General features: G+C 40.7%; 1 protein-coding gene across 1 annotated transcript in view; it reads left to right on the top strand.

Moving 5' to 3' along the window:
* Positions 1-8,040: 8,040 nt before the first annotated feature.
* Positions 8,041-17,549, top strand: part of MS3_00008269 (uncharacterized protein) — a 69,468-nt gene continuing 59,959 nt past the window's right edge. The window contains exons 1-4 of the mRNA XM_051216627.1: positions 8,041-8,150; positions 15,254-15,312; positions 15,355-15,434; positions 15,484-15,570. Coding sequence (XP_051065217.1) covers positions 15,256-15,312; positions 15,355-15,434; positions 15,484-15,570 — 224 coding nt within the window. The 5' untranslated portion in view covers positions 8,041-8,150; positions 15,254-15,255. The remainder of the gene's footprint in view (positions 8,151-15,253; positions 15,313-15,354; positions 15,435-15,483; positions 15,571-17,549) is intronic.

Below are 17,549 nucleotides of genomic sequence, written 5' to 3'. Positions count from 1 at the left end.
ATATCTCGACTTGGTCCATTAATTGCCTTCCGATATTTGGCTTCTCGGGGGATTTTATGAAGTCATTTGGCACGCGGTCCTTTGTAGCGGTGTTCATAGTCAATCACGACTCGACACCACGCTACAGGTTCTTCCCATTCATGAGATGATGCCGAAACAGTGAGTACAAATGAAGCACGTCTTATCCTAATCATTACCATGGCCTTAAACTATTATTATTACGTTCCATATTTATAAATATCTCCTTTTCTCTTTAATTGTTTTTCATATTCTCATACTTTGATATCACTCTATTTAATATTACCCCTCTACTACCTCAATTTTTTGTAGCGAAAATGTTTTAGTCACCTTATTACATTCATATTATGATTCGCCTCTAACTTATTAATTTCATGGTTCATTTTCTTTGCATTCAATGTCTTTTGTTGTTATTATTTCCTCTACGCAACCGAGTTTGATAACTCTCTCATTAGATTATTATGTTTATTCTTTTTTATACGTCCTCATGCAAATAACATTACCCATAAAGGTAGTAGTTTATTTCCCTCTAAAGGCATCAATATATGATAGTAATAATAACGATAATAAGTTTTGGCAGAGTAGGTGCAAATAATTTTTCGCGGAATTAATAATAATGTACAATATAAGTTCTTGTTATGAAGGGAGGTATCCGAAATCAGATACTGACAAATAACGTGCTACAGGCTAACCCTCCTTCTAAATGCTTACTTGATCGAGAACAGAAGATTGAGAAAAAAATGTGTTAGGTTACCGAATAAAATGCACAAATACTCAGTCATGTATGTACAAATCTACCGCTGAGGAAATCGATCCATTTCTTAGCCAGTGAAATTCACTTGACCTTCAGGTTCCTTCTGATTGCAATCGTTTGAACTTCTCATTTGCCTACTTCTTATTAGCTTACCGTACAGGTTATCAAACTAGGTACTCCTCTATTTTCGCTATGTTTTGAAATGTAGTGCGAGAGTAAACAACTAAAAACACAAAAGCGCAGTTTGAAATTACTTCAAATGATACGCCCACAGAGTTCGTCATGACTCAGGTGAGGAATTCAGCACAACCAGTTTACCAAAAGTGACTGTGTGATTAGTCAATTTCATGAAATATATTATACCTTTGATAGAATGAAAGGAAACTCTGAGGAGTAGCATATCGAAAGACCATAAGTAGTAACATGAATGTTGTCATTCCCAATAAACAAACCCGTAATAAATCTGATAGGTGGTAGTTAGAGAGAAATAAAATTGGTGACTGAGCACGGACAAACAGTCACTTAGCCCACTGACATAAAAATCTGATTTCCTCTCCTCACATTTATTTCTACTCCTGTCTCATCGACTGTGACTGCTTGTAACCCTGTTGAACAGAGTCTGATGTTATACTGCCTCTCCATTCTGAGTGGAGAATGCTGGACTTGATGTGACGTAATCAGCCTCAATAACGTATCAACTTATTATCATAGAATATCCGAGAGGGAAATATTTCAAACCATCCGGAGGCTACTGCCAGTTCCAAAACCGGATAAAGGAGAAGGGTTGGGCATGGGGTTATCAAACCCATCCCGCAGAACACTAACTTGCTAAAAAAACAATAGCCAGAAAAAATTATTCGAACCTTTTAAACTCTGCCCTGGGAATCAGAAGGTCTTCATTTAGAAGAACTATGACGCCTCATGATGAAAGCCGAGTTCCCTCGGAAGTTACGCGGCCAATGCCCCTTCTGACAACCAGAGCAATCATTTATTTAGGTACATGGAATGTTCGTACAATGTGGGACATCGGGAGAGCCTTCCGAATTGCTGCAGAAATGCGGAGATACAACCTAGAGGTGCTTGGGGTCAGTGAAACACATTGGACGCAAGTTGGACAACAACGACTAACTTCAGGAGAACTTCTGTTATACTCCGGCCATGTAGAAGAAAGTGCTCCACGTACACAAGGAGTTGCATTGATGCTGTTCAAGCAACCACAAAATTAACTTATAGGATGGGAATCTCATGAACCAAGGATCATTAAAGCCTCCTTCAAAACAGAGAAAGAGAGCATTTCAATGAACATCATCCAAAGCTATGCGCCTACCAACGACTACAATGAAGACACTAAAGATCAATTCAACAATAGGCTGCAGTCAATAATCGAGAAGTGCCCAACAAAGGACCTGACCATTCTGATGAGAGATTTCAATGCCATGGTTGGAACGGACAACACTGGATATGAAGATACCATGGGACGACACGGACTGGAAGAAAGGAACGAAAATGGTGAGAGATTCGCAAACCTCCCAATCGATGTTGGCCCACCAACAATTGAAGAGATAAGCATGGCCATCAGGCAAATCAAGATTGGCAAAGCTGCAGGACCAGACAACATTCCGGCAGAGGCACTAAAAGCAGACGTAGTGGCAAATTCAAGGATACACCACATTCTCTTCAATAAGATTTGGGATGAGAAACAAGTACCAAAAGACTAGAACGAAGGACTTCTGATCAAAATATCGAAGAAAGGCGATCTCAGCAACTGTGATAACTACAGAGGCATCACTCGTCTCTCAATATCGGAAAACGTCTTCAACAAGGTACTGTTAAACAAGACGAAGGACTCCGAAGACGCCCAACTTCGTGACCAACAGGCAGGATTCTGTAAGGATAGATCGTGTACCGACCAAATCGCAACTCTACGGATCAGTGTGGAACAATCAATTGAATGGAATTCATCACTCTACATCAACTTCATTGACTACGAAAAGGCATTTGATAGCGTGGACAAAATAATACTATGGAAACTTCTTCGACACTACAGCGTGCTTCAGAAAATAATCAATATCATACTGGATTCCTATGATGGATTAAACTGCAAAATCGTGCATGGAGGACAGTTGACAAAGTCGTTCGAAGTAAAGACCGGTGTTAGGCAAGGTTGCTTACTCTCACCCTTTCTCTTTCTCCCGGTGATCGACTGAATCATGAATAAATCAACATCTGGAAGGAGGCACAGGATACAGTGGACATCTAGGATGCAGTTAGACGATCTAGACTTCGCAGATGATCTGGCCCTTCTATCGCACACGCAACAAAAAATGCAGGAGAAAACGACCACTATGGCAGCAGGAGCCTCAACAGGAGTAGGTCTCAATCTTCACAATGGAAAAAGCGAGATTCTCCGATACAACACAAAATGCACCAATCCATTCAAAATAGACGGAGAAGATTTGGAAGATGTCAAAACCTCTACATATTTGGGCATCATCATTGATGAAGACGGTGGGAGAGGACAGACCAGATTGTAGCGGAGGAAGAAATCAGATAGAAGTGCTGGAAGTGGATATGATGCACATTGAGGAAAGCACCCAACTGCGTCACAAGACAGGCCCTCACATGGAATCCTCAAGGTCAAGGGGAAAGCGGAAGACGAGAGAACGTATTACTCCGGGAAAGGAAGATAGACATGAGAAAAATGAACGGGAATAGGAAGGTACTAGAAAAGAATGCCCAGGACAGAGTGGGTTGGAGAATGCTGGTCGGCGGCCTATGCTTCATCAGGTGTTACAGGCGTAAGTAAGTAAGTAAGTAACTCACTTTCCAAACAACACACTGAAGTCAAGCTGATTTTTTGTAGATTAGTGGCACTATATTCGGAAAATTTGCAAAAATGTACGAATAGGATTTGCTTATAGATCAAAGTAAAGATAAATGGTTATGCCTGTGTTTGTTAAAGTGAGAAGGGTAACATAATCAGAGATATTGGGATATTTTGAAATAATTCTATGGTGCTAGGTATTTGTCGTATTTGTACTAGTTGATATTTTCGTTATATTTTTTTCCGCATCTGATTTTAATTTCAAAACAGTGCCTTCGACTACTCTGGCAAAGCCGGTTCGTGTATCCTAAGAGGATTAAATCACGGGTAACTTTTGGAAAATACTTATGGACTCTTATTATATATATTCGTAGAGCAGGACTGTTAAGTAACTATATTATACATACTTACATGTTTCTTATTAGAAGCATTCATTTAACTTATTGGCCACTGTTATACAGCTTACTATTCCTATGCTGGCAGGAAAACTATCAGCAACCTAGATAAAAGCAGTTCCGAGGAGGATAACAGAAAAAAAGCGAGCGATGGTATAAAGAAGAGGGTCTTCGACGATATTGGTATTCATGGATCAACAACCAACACGTATTAGGATATCGTCGAGGGTGTTAGGCTCCTATTAAGCTCATATTACACGGTATACTTTCTCCAAATGCAACTGGGGTCCCCTACAACTATGCTGCTGGCGACTGGACTTTAGTGAACGAGGCTAAAAGCGACGAAAGTTCACTTTCGAAAATGCTCAAAAGCCAATATCTTGTAGATGCACTAGTTGCATAATCTAATGTAAAGATCCTTCTGCCAGTCAGCGAAAAGCATGGAAATAGGGACCACTATTCCACTCCCAAACAGGAAGAACCATAAACTTATCTTACGTGAAAACCTTGGATACAAATGAATGCTCGTGATAATTTTTTGTAAACATGAACCTCGAAGACTGTTCTCACCTTGCTCTGAGTTTGCAAAACGAAAAATAAATGTTTCTGTGGAGAAATCTAAATAGGAAGTGCAAACTTCCAAAAAACGGAGCCACTAACTGTCCCACAACTTACCCGGCGTGAGAACATAAACATTCAAATCATCCGAAACACCATGTAATGTTAGCTAAAACTACTTATGTGGAGGATTTCTTGCTGCCTTGTCAACTGCTGAAATATGATGTGGGTGTGTGAAGAAACTGCTCGAGTGTCATCTCATCTACAACAACCTCAAACAATTTCACCAGACGTTCTTTTGATAAAGAATAACATTGCACAGGAACACGGACCCTAACAACGCAACCTCGAAAAATAGAAGTTCTGAAGTAGCTCTTCAAACCCAATGATATATCAGTAAAACGATTCAATCAATCAACTAAGATAGACGGATATTTTTGAGCCCGTCCGATTAATGTAACCTACTCTTCTTCCTCAATCAGGATTACCGTTCTTGGTACATTTCGTAGTGAAAAATATCCCTAAGCCACAGAAATCCATATGGATGCGGACAGGAGGCATCAAGCGAAGATTAGGCATCGAAGTGTGTTGAGACAGACGCTTGCGCCTTCGAACAGCCCAGAGCAGGAATAAAACATGAGAAGGACCGGGATCACACACTCGGAAAAATTCGTTTATTCAGGTTTGTAGAATTACGGTCCAGTTCGTTATTAGCACCGTTATAATTGTAGGCCTAATTTTAAAATTGTAGATTCATCATTGTGTGACTACCTAATGTATGAGATCTTACGTGAAAGCCACGTCACTGTCTATTCTGACTCGTCGTATCATAGGAATCAGCAATATAATGTATAGCGCTTCTAAAGAACACATTTAGGCTGAAGATTGAACGATGAATTTACTATGAATAAAGACGATAAGTTACACAACACTGACCATGCCTGGAAGTTTGAGCCATGCCATTCGATTCAATTCAATTCATTGGCCCCGCGTTTTACATAGTTGACTTTTTTCCGTTGAATATCTACTTTCTCAGTTATCTCGTGTTCAGCTTTGATGATTGTGTGGTTACGAACGATGTCACTACAGGTTCCCTGTTCACTCACGTAAGGCAAATTCAGACAAATAGAACGGGTACAAGTACATGTAGACTTCGAACAACGGACAGATTCACAAAGGATCTCAGTAAAGATAGGCTTCATTATCAAACCATTTCATTTGGGAAATTTGTATCCTGTATGAAAAGTTAATTCCGTTTTGCGATTTCTCTTCGACAAACAAAAGACGGAGTTTTCAGTTGCTATATAACAACTGTCCAACCAACAGCGGTCATGAACTGATTGCATAACCCTCGCGTATAACACATATTGACTCAAGCTTCACGCTCGACCGATCGGAAAGTTAAAAAATTAGCCTACGGACAAGATCGGTTTGTCTGAAACATCAGAATCACAACAAGGACAGTACTCTCAGACCAAATATGGCTTGCTCTGCTGCACGGAGAGAAACGGCTTCACATCTGGTGACACTGCTTAGTATGTAATCCCGTATTCCATAAGTCAAAACATAGTCCTCGACAAACAGCAGATGACGCACATCACGCTGGTCGTTGAGGAACGCCAAGGCGATAAATCTTCAGACTACCAGGCCCTAGCACTTTTTCAGTGCCCTCAAATGTCATAGAGTCCTTGATATACGACGGTTTACGTAACTACTTGTTAACCATAAAATTCTTTTTATCCCAACAACAAGGTTTCAGGAAATGCCGGTATTTCATAACCCATCTGCAGTGTGAGGTGGACAGATGGGCCAATACTCTTGACTGCGAAGGGACGGTTGATGTGAAATAGCTTGATTTCTTATAGCTTATAATGAAGCCAATCATTCGCGTGTCTCAACGATAAGCTCAAAATATTAGGTATCAAGTAACCACAAATAAAATCAAAAATTTTCATCATGACAAAACACAAAAAACAAAAAAATACTCTTTTTAATAAATATTCCTCTGGTTCTATAATAATAATAATAATAATCCACAAATTGCCGGGTTTTGGGAAATACTTCGTTTGAAATTATATCATGGTGACTTACGATTGTTTGTGAAATAACAATATTATCAATGTAGAGACGACTGATGCGAAGTGTTTACTTGGACACGTCTATGTATTAAATGGAATTGTAAGATTCATAATCGGAAGAAGTACGGGCAATATAGAGTAGGAGAGATAACAACTCAATTTCAAAGCAAGACAAATACTTGGTCAGAAACCACATGCTATGTGGAATGATTTGGGGTGCGTAAGTTATTTAATAGGAGTGGGTTATAAATGTATTTTTTTAAAGCTTTTGCGAGCGTTATAACAATAAAAGGTATGTACAGGATAGGTTTAGGCCATGAATATCGGACAGTAAAGTTGTACATCTCAGTCCTACAGGAGATCAGCCGCCTCCCGGATAGCTCAAGATTACAAGTACACCTTGCTGACGAGTGTCATGTAGCACGAAATATAGATTCACTGTTCCTGATCACATCATTTGGGTAGCAATTTCCTACAGGTGTAACTCTAAGCTATTCTCTAGACTGTCGAGCACAGAGTCTTGCTTTAGCCAAAGTCAGAACAAGTAAGCTATTTGGTTTGGTAAACTTTATCTGTTTCTAAAACATAAATTAACACCGTTGGTGTGCAAAACAAACGGTACAGTCTATCAACACAGGGAAAAACAGAGACATAAATAACATACCGAACAGTAAATAGAGGATAGAAAAAATGAGTCAACAAGGCAATTATTGTTTTATAATGAACATAAAATGGTGATTGGTGAATAAACAAAACACAGTCATACAAGGTAAAAGAAAGTTAATGTGGTGGTGGGCGTTTCACTTTATCATTGGTGAGTTCGGTTATCTATCACACTTTACACATCAACTTTACTAAACAGAAACCAGCTGAAGTTTCTCGGTCATGCATCTGAGTCAAATCACCATCGGGTACACCCGTCTACGCATCCCTCCCAAGAACGAGCCGATTAGGATAAAATACCACTCAACGTCGGAAAAAATATTTTCAACCTGCTTCATTATTGACTTCTAGTTTGACTGTGCTTGAGATTTTTTGATTACAAAGTCGTTACAGACAAACGTGTTAACAAGCCCTGAACATCCGTGAAATCGTGAAGTTCTTAAGGACTCAAGACGATATTTCATTTGATTTGGCTGACATTTCTATTTTTCCACTTAGGTCTATATCTGAATTCAGTGATACCCCCCAGTCACGGAATTCCAGCAAGTGAAGGCTTCTTACATTTTGTTCACAAACATTTGAAATATTTTGAACCCGAAAAGTAACGTAAAAATGAACCATTTTAAATACTTAAAAGATTTCAGTTTGTGATTGAGAATAAGAATAACACGTTAGTGATTCTGAGAGCCTGTAAACGTTATCCATTAAATGAAAGTTAGTGTATTGTAGTTTGAAATGACTTTTTGCTAACGGTAATCGTGCGGGCTTCATAATTTAAGTCTCCCTCAAGGTCATACTTTTGGGACTGTGCAAGCCAATATTGTTTTGACTGGTCGCCTTTCGGAAACTGAACTCCAGAAGTAGTTTTTTGTCTTGTTAATGTTTTCTCTTATTTATGTTATTTATGGTCACTATCGGTATTTATTGTTCTCATTTACGTTGTTAGAGCTTTCTTTTTCATCAGAATAAGAAGTGCTATCACATCATCAAAATACATGTGTACTTGTTAGGTTGAATTAGAGTTAATAAATAACAATTAAGCATGGCCCCTCATTCTATCGAGGTAACTCTGCGAGACAGGCTATATGTGTATTAGACTGAGACAGAATAGTATGTTAAAGGTGTAGTTATGAGACGTATAGCATTTTAATAACTCGCTAGTTATTGTTAAGACTACCCTGGCAATAAGTTATGTTATTAGCCGGCTGACTTCGGTCGCTGACGAACGAGCAAATAGCTTCTGGATCACGGAACATATCTAAACATCATGTAGTCAGTTAACGGTAAAATACATCATTCTAGAGATTTCTTGCTCATTGACTGTATTGTGAATTAATTAACTTTAAACAGCATAATAAGCATTTTTTTGGCGGTGATAAAACCGAATAAAAGGACACAGTGATCTGGATTTATGTCAGCTTTGATATCGTGGTTTTGGCTGATGTGGATGTTAGGATTTTAAGGTAATCAGTCGTTCGGTTACAACGTAGGACCGGGCTCATATATGCATCGGTTAAAGTTGCCATACCTCATTAGCACAACAGTATGAACACCAAATTCATAGTAGCAGTTATTTCAATTGTAGTAATATATAAAAACAAGGTCGTATATAAGGATGTGATACATAGGGGAAGGTTTAGTGGTTAGACATTTTGTGGACGACCTTTGAGTGATGCCAAAGTGACCTTGAAAATGTCCACCTACTAACTAGGACCAGATGAGGGTCATAAACTACGATGAGGAACTAGCATTAAGATCTACAGTTGACGATTAGGGTTGAGAATTTATGGTTTTCATCACGAACTAACAGCAATAATGCCAAAAATGATAATTTGTCAAATGTATGGGTAAATTTCGTACTAAAATCCATGACTCGTCGTATATCTGACTGGTTTTTCTGTAAATTATAGTCTTGCCCCTACGCCATTGTGGTCGATTCTCAGCCATGCAACTCCGTCTCCAACCGCTGGTTACGATAGTCGTGCGGCCCCCAACCAAGTAGTCTGCATATTGCAATATGGCTGGGACCAGATGTTAGTGAGTTCAAAGACTGATGCCACGTTTTGGTTTGACCGCTTCTAACTTTCTTCTATCCGTCTTCAACAGACGGGTCTTTGGGATTCATGCAGCCTTGCCGGTCACCACTTGAGATTGCGAAATCAGATGACGGTTCGCCATATGCTCTGACTTGACTGATAGTGGTCGAGCAAAGAGCCTTCACAAGGTTTATGTACTTCTGAGGTACACCTTTGAATGATGGACACTGCTACATAATCTCGCGGTCTACCGAGTCAAATGCTGCTTTTAAGTCAAGAAAGACCACCATTGTCGGACGCCGATAAGCATGCCTGTGTTCTAAAGTCTGATGAATGGTGAATATGTGGTCGATGCAGCCAAGCCAAGTCTGAAACCAACCTGATTTTCTCGTGTTTGCAGTTCACGAGTGTTTGTTAGGCGTCCGATAATGATTGAGGCTAGTATTTTAGATGTCATGTTGTGTTAGTCAAACCAATCCCTCTATGGTTATCATAGGATGATTTTGACCCCTTCTTATATATTAGACAATCAGCGATTGCGACCAGTCAGATGGGATTGCGTCCAGTTCCCAAAATTTAGCTAAAATATTAGTCAACCTAATTGCCAATACTGGACTACTCGACCGTTGTTGCTACCTTGACGTGGTGGTCGGGCTTGCCTATCGTGATGAAGCAACCGAGCTATACTGGCTGGAACAACTGTTCCTCAAGGTCCTACCATGTCAGACAGGTTGGTTGAAGAAAGGTAAGACTAAAAGCAACAAACCCGAGGTCCGAAGGCGAAGTCGTACTGCTGATTGTACAGAGGTGTGACAGCAGTAAGGTGTTTCCTTCAGACAACCAGCATGACAGCGATGTTGCCTTCCCACAAAGAGGGCTGGGGCTAGAAAAAGTCAACCCTAAAAATGCACACCTCGCCTTATCCCACGGATATCCGTCTCCGGCGGTAAGGTCGCAAAAAGTACGGAGCTAATACAAAAATTACCCATAAAAAGGTCGTGTGTGACCGACCTCAAGCAGTTGTCCCTTGGGCACTGCTGTCACGCTTCCAGGTCACTAAGACCACCTCTAATCCAATTTCCTTTTCAGGTGCCTCCAGAACAACCCTTTCACGGTGTGGGCAACTGGGGAGTGACGACCGCTCTCATACCTCAAACAGCACTCAAAACCACTGTATTCCTAATCAACCTCCGTCTTCACTCCCTATTACTCCTCCTACATCGACTTTCACCTCTAAAATTCCTTTTTCGGCTTCCTACTCAAATGTCACCATAGCCAACGATTCTAGTGCTCAAAACTCTGTCCCAGTTCTACTGAAACCTCACACCCTATGTCAAATCGGTCAGCAGGCTTCCCTGGCTAGAACCCTAGAATCTCGTACCATTGATGTATGCTGTGTCTCTGAAACACGCATACAGGATCCCAGTGTGGTCATTCACTTGACCTCACCTCGGCAACACGGAGAGCCAACGAGATACACCCTCCGTGTATCTGGTGACGCGATGGCCAGCTCTCGTGAACTGGAAGGAGTAGGGATAGCACCAAACGTGAGGGCGGAACAAGCACTGTTAGAGTGGATCCCTGTGAACAGTCGCATATGTGCTGTTCAGCTAAAAGGCTCCGTAAGAACTCGGAAGGATAGGGACACACGTCGTTGCCTTTTTGTCGTTTCTGCCTACGCTCCCACCGACTTCAGCTCAGATGAAGTGAAAGATGAATTTTACAGAGAGCTATCTGAACTTCAGAAAGCTAAACGTTCAGACATAGTACTCGTAGCAGGTGACTTTAATGCCCAGATAGGTAGTTTAAACCAAACAGAAAGGCATTTAGGTGGGTATTTTAGTATTCCGGCACAACGAACAGATAATGGTGATCGTCTTCTGCAACTGTGCTCAGACAATCGTTTATTTTTAGCAAACAAATTTTAAGCATAAGGAGAGACATCGTCTAACATGGCGACCCCCTACACCAAACCAACGATGGACTTAAATAGACCATATTGCCATCAGTCATCGTTGGAGAGGGTCGGTACAAGATTGTCGCTCATTCTGGAGTACCTGCTTGGACTCCGACCACGCCCTAATACGGGCACGCATCTGCTTGCGCCTCACTGGACGCAAAAAAGCCACATTAAAAAGACCCGTTAGAACTGATTTGAGTAACGAGAAAACCAAAAGTAGGTTCCAGGAACAACTGAGGTCACACTTAGGTAGTTGTGAAGACGAGGCTGACCCAGATGTTGCTTGGAAAGCTATACAAACAGCTGTGGAAACAGCAGTGACATCTATTAGTGACTTAAACCACAGGGTTACAAAGAACCAATGGATTTCCTCTAGGTCTATTGCACTGATGGATTCTCGCAAACTCATCCCATCAGGCTCTGAACACGATGAAGAGCGACAACAAATCAGATCTAGGTTAGCCAAAAGTCTAAGGAACGACCGTGAGCAGTGGTGGGTAACGAAAGCAAAAGAGATGGAAAAGGCGGCGACTATAGGGAACACAAGACAGCTTTATAGACTAATAAAGGAAACTGGAATTAATAAGTCAAGTGTAAGTGAGATTATTTCGGAAAAAGACGATACTCTCATCTGCTCCCAGTCCAGACGTTTAGAACGATGGGTGGAACATTTTAGAGAACAGTTCAACTGGCCTTCAGCTACTCTACAACTACCCTCCATTCCCAGACAGTGTGAATGGAACATTGAAGTAGGTCCTCCGACTCTAGCTGAAGTTCAAAAGGCTATAGTTAATCTGAAACGAGGAAGGGCAGCTGGTCCAGATGGATTGGCTCCAGAGGTCTTCAAGGATGATGGTCTAGTTTTAGCGATTAAGTTAACTAATATTTTAGCTGAAATCTGTGAGTTGGATGTAATCTCTTTTGACTGGTCACAATCACTGATTGTCCCAATATATAAGAGAGGGTCAAAATCATCCTGTGACAACCATAGAGGGATTAGTTTAACTAATATAGTATCTAAAATACTAGCCTCGATAATTATCAGACGCTTAACTAAGACTCGTGAACTGCAAACATGAGAGAATCAAGCTGGCTTCAGACCTGGTCGTGGCTGCATCGACCACATATTCACCATTCGTCAGGTTCTAGAACATAGACATACTTATCGGCATCCGACAATGGTGGTCTTTCTTGACTTAAAAGCAGCATTTGACTCGGTAGACCGCGAGATTCTGTGGTAGTGTCTGTCATTGAAAGACGTACCTCAGAAGTACATAAACTTTGTGAAGGCTCTTTACTCGAACACTACTAGTCGAGTCAGAGCATATGGCGAACCGTCGTCTGCTTTTGCAACCTCAAGTGGTGTCCGTCAAGGCTGTCCACTTTCTCCATTTTTGTTTAACTTCATCATAGACCTATTGATGGAAAATAACATTCTCGTCGACTGAATTCTCGGGTATTGATCTCCTTCCAGGAGGTTCACTTATCGACTTAGAATACGCGGATGACATAGTCCTGTTTGGTGAAGACGCTGACAAAATACAGAGTCTTTTGGTAGCACTAAGCAACAATGTCAGGATGTTTGGAATGCGCTTCTCTCCCTCTAAATGCAAGTTGTTGCTTCAGGACTGGTCTGCGCCGACACCTGAACTAAGGATAGGGAGTGAAGTAGTCGAACACGTTGACAACTTCACTTATCTTGGAAGTCTGATCAGCCCTAATGGGTTGGTGTCTGACGGAGTCTGCTCACGGATTCGAAAAGCTCGCTTGGCTTTTGCCAACTTACGTCACCTTTGGCGAAGACGAGATATCCGTCTATCAATAAAAGGACGAGTATACTGCGCGGCAGTCCGTTCTGTTTTAATTTACGGCAGCGAAACATGGCCATTAAGAGTAGAAGGCACTCGTAAGCTACTAGTATTTGACCACAGATGCCTCAGAAATATTGCTGGGGTCTGCTGGGATCACCGGGTAAGTAATAGTGGGGTTAGACGCAGGGTATTAGGGAAGGATGGTAAATCAGTCGATGAGGTTGTGAATTTTCATCGACTGAGATGGTTGGGTCACGTGTTACGTATGCCCGAACACCGATTACCACGACGCGCAATGCTGACTAGTTTTGGAGACGGTTGGAAGAAAGTTAGGGGCGGCCAGACTAAGACATGGCATCAGTGCTTGAAGTCACTAACTTCTGATCTGAGCAATGTTGGTAGATGCAGAATAATTGGTTGGGGTCGGCGTGACTGTCGTAGTTAGTGGTTGGAGACTTGGTGAGATGGCTAAGAATCGATCACAATGGCGTAGGTGTATATACTGTCTGTCTTCCCTTAAACTAAGAGATTAAAATTGCTTCATATCTTTCTTTCTACGTACTAATTCTTTCTTCCTGTACTATATCCTTATATGCAATCTTTCTTTTATGTATTACCACAACTGAATTAACTACTTTTATGAATCTGGTGTCCATCTTGTTGTGTTAATGAGGTATGGCAACTTGGACCGATGCATAAATGTACCTGGTCCTACGTTGTAGCTGACTGACTGACTGACTGACCAATACTGGACCACCATCCTTGACGACCTCTGGAGTTAATCCATTTGGACCAACTGCTCTTTCTTACTTCATATTAGCTATAGCACTCCGAACTTCAGTCATCAATGTCCCATTAAGGGTGTTTGAAAATGGTGGGTATCTGAAATCCAGCTGAATTGCTCTTTAAAGTGTTCCGCTCATCCCTCTAAACGTCTAAACAGAGAGTAGATTTGAATGTCATCTTTTTCTGAGATTTTTTTCACCTACACTTGACTTCCTAATTACGGTTTCTTTTGCTAGTCCTAAAAGCTGTCTTGTTACCTACAGCCGCTGCCTTCTCCATATGCTTTGCTTTCGTTGCTCACCACTGTTCACTATCGTTCCATGGACTTTTGGTTAACATAGATCTGATTTGTTTTCATTCTTTATCGTGTTCAGACCCTAATGGGATGATCTTACGTGAATCTATCAGTTCAATAGACTTAGTTTTTCATGACCCTTTGGTTCAAATCACCAATAGATATCACTGCTATTTATACATCTTTCCAAGCAACATCTGGGTCAGTCTCGTTTTCAGAATCACCCAAATGTGATCTCGAGTTTTCCTGGAATTAGCCTTTGGCTTTCTCGTCGCTAAGTTCTTAATGTGGCTTTTCTACGTCCAATGAGGTACAAGTAAATGCGCGCTCGTATTAGAGAATGATCAGAGTCTAAACATGTACTCAAGGACGAGTGGCAGTCTTCTATCGAGCCTCTCCAACTATGACTGACGAAAACATGGTCTATTTGAGTTCGTTGTTGATTTAGTGCATGAAGTTACCATGTTAGACAATGTCTCTTCTTATGCTTAGAATTATTGTTTGCTAAAAATAAATGATTGTCTGAACACAGTTACAGCAGATGGTAAGCATTATCTGTTCACTGAGCCAGGATACTCAAATATCCATCTAAATGTCTTTCTGTTTGATTTAAGCTACCTACTTGGGCATTAAAGACACGTGCTACGAGTACTATGTCTGAGTGTCTAGCTTTATGAAGAAATGCAGGAAGCTTTCTGTAAAAGTCGTCTTTCACTTGATCCGGGCTGCACTCAGTGGGAGCGTAGGCAGAAATGATAAAAAGTCAACGACGTGTGTCCCTCTCATTCCAAGTTCTTACGGAGCCTTTTAGCTGAACAGCACATAAATGACTGTTAACGGGGATCCATTCTAACAGAGTCCAGACAATATCAGTGGCGTTCACACAATATTCGTGAATAGTAGCCTACATGTATACTTAGTTTGTTGTTTTCTAAGTTCAGAGTCTTTTTGGTAATATAACGGCTAATATTTTAAGGATTCACTTCATTGTCAGTTTTTGTTAGGTTAAAAGTTTTACATTTAATTTCTTTACTAGATAATCAATGTAAATATATTCCTTTTACAAATCTTACAGCCATGTTCTGGGAATCTGCTGCTGCATATTCACAGATCAATGATATTTTATCACGACCGGTATGTATCATCCATGGTCTTCCTTCTTACTTATTCCTATAGAATCTCACAATCAAAGAACTTCTGGATGATGATGATGTTTTACAAAAATGTCGTGAAAAAGATCCACGTTTAATTAATTTGTAAGTTTTTATTCATCTATCTGGAATTACTCATAATTTCTTTCCTTAGTTTATCAAGGTCAGATAATTTGGATTATCTAATAGATTTAGTTAGTCGAACACCTAAATGTTCTAATTTCAATCGAGATTTGTATAGGTGAGTTCAATTAGGATTATGTAGTCCTTGATAAGTCTTTTCTTGTCAATCCTATTTGTTTTTTTTAACGCTGATAATTTCATCTTTCCTGACCACAACATCCAACTAATGGGCTATGTACTTAAACCTTGTTACACTTGTTTGGTTCCCACCGGCCAAGTGGTATCAACCGTTCCTACATTTTTGGTTCAAAGCCGAGTACATAGAAACATCCTAAGCAAATGTTTCTGGTGACTGAGTGTTACTAAGGTTATATCGTATAGTGTTTTAAAGGTAGTTGTCCAGTAGTAACGACTTCAGTTTCGTGTTTCAATTAGTTAGCGCTTGCTTGTCTGTTTTACTAGAGGTGTTCTTTTCTCTTCCATTTCTAACAAAGAGCTCTTAGCTCCAGCTACGACCGTTTATAAACATTTGATGGTTTACGTTAACTTTGATCGTTGTTAAAAAATACTCAGCATAAAACATGTCAGGAGTCAACAAGTCCAAAGATGAACTCATTTTACGTGCTAAAAGATGGCTTAATAGTTTTTAGAGAGCTAGGAAGCTAACAAACTGATTTCTTTAATCATATCAATGTATTTACTTATTGAGATAGAGATAGCACAACAATATCTTGGTAAGTATACACATTATTAGGATTAAACCAGTCAGTTTGTTAGCTCCCTAACTTATTAATGTCGTTCTCCCGACCGAGGCTGCTACCTTGACGTGGTGGTCGAGCTTGCCTATCGTGATGACCCAACCGAGCTATATTGGCTGGAACATATGTTCCTGCAGGTTCTACCATGCCAGGCGGGTCGATTGGAGAACGGTAAGACTGAAGGCAGCAACTCAAGGTCTGAGGGCGAAGTCGTACTGTTGACTGTAGAGGGGTGTTACTGCAGTAAGGTGTTTCCCTCGGACAACCAGCATCTGAAGCGATGTCGCCTTCCCACAAGGATGGAAGGGGTTAGAAAAGGTCGACCCTAAAAATGTCACACCTCACCTTACCTCACGGATTTCCGTCTCCGGCGGTAAGGCCCTTCGAAGAACGGAGCTAACACAATTAAAAACCTTCCACGAGAAGGCCGTGCGCGACCGGCCTCAAGTAGTTGTCCCTTGGGCTCTGCGGTCACACTCCCATGTCGTTAAGACCAACACTAATCCGACTTCGTTTTCAGGTTCTTCAGAAAACACCATTCCACAGTGTGAGCAGCTGGGAAGTGATATCAGCCCTCATACCCGTAACAGCACACGAGACCAAGTTGGTCACATTCAAATCCTTCCTGACTGACTGAATATCCTTCACATGAATTTAATACGGATTAGTATTTGTACAATTGATCAAATTTGTTGATAAACCGAATGTGCATAATTCTTTTCAAGTAGAAGTCGATGTACGGGCGGGACTGGAATCTTTCAATATGAATACTATGGTACAGTACATCAAGTTGATAGGTCAAAAACAAGATGGAACACGCGTCTTAATTTACACTTCTCAGGTATACTTTGTACAAACACTATATTAACTGAGTTTACTAGTGTATGCTGACTAAAAAGCAAATAAGTAAAGTCAGTCAGTCAGTCAGTAACAACGTGGAACTTCGTACGTACGTACATCAGTCCGAGTTGACACACCACAATAGCACACAGATGCAGTGGTCGATTCAAATCCCGTAGTGATAGAGGTGATAAGGGTATAAGCAGTAATCGGGAAGATTGGTGTTTGGAGATGTTACTTAAAGAGTATAATACAGTGAAATAAATTTGGAAAGAGGAAAAAAGGGACATGAAGAATTCAGAAGATTAGAATTAGGGAGAACTCAAAGAGTGGATGCATCTGCGCCACTGAAAATGATTTTGAGCCATATCATTCAACAGCTCTCACCATCAGTTGCTATCATCGCGCGGTCCCCAACCAGGTAGTCTACACCTACCAACATGACTCAGTCCACTTGTCAGCGACTAAATGGATTAGTGCCTTATTTTGGTCTGGCCGC

This window comes from Schistosoma haematobium, chromosome 6 (assembly GCF_000699445.3).
Source record: "Schistosoma haematobium chromosome 6, whole genome shotgun sequence".
NCBI lineage: Eukaryota > Metazoa > Platyhelminthes > Trematoda > Strigeidida > Schistosomatidae > Schistosoma > Schistosoma haematobium.
This window is presented reverse-complemented; position numbering and strand designations above follow the sequence as displayed.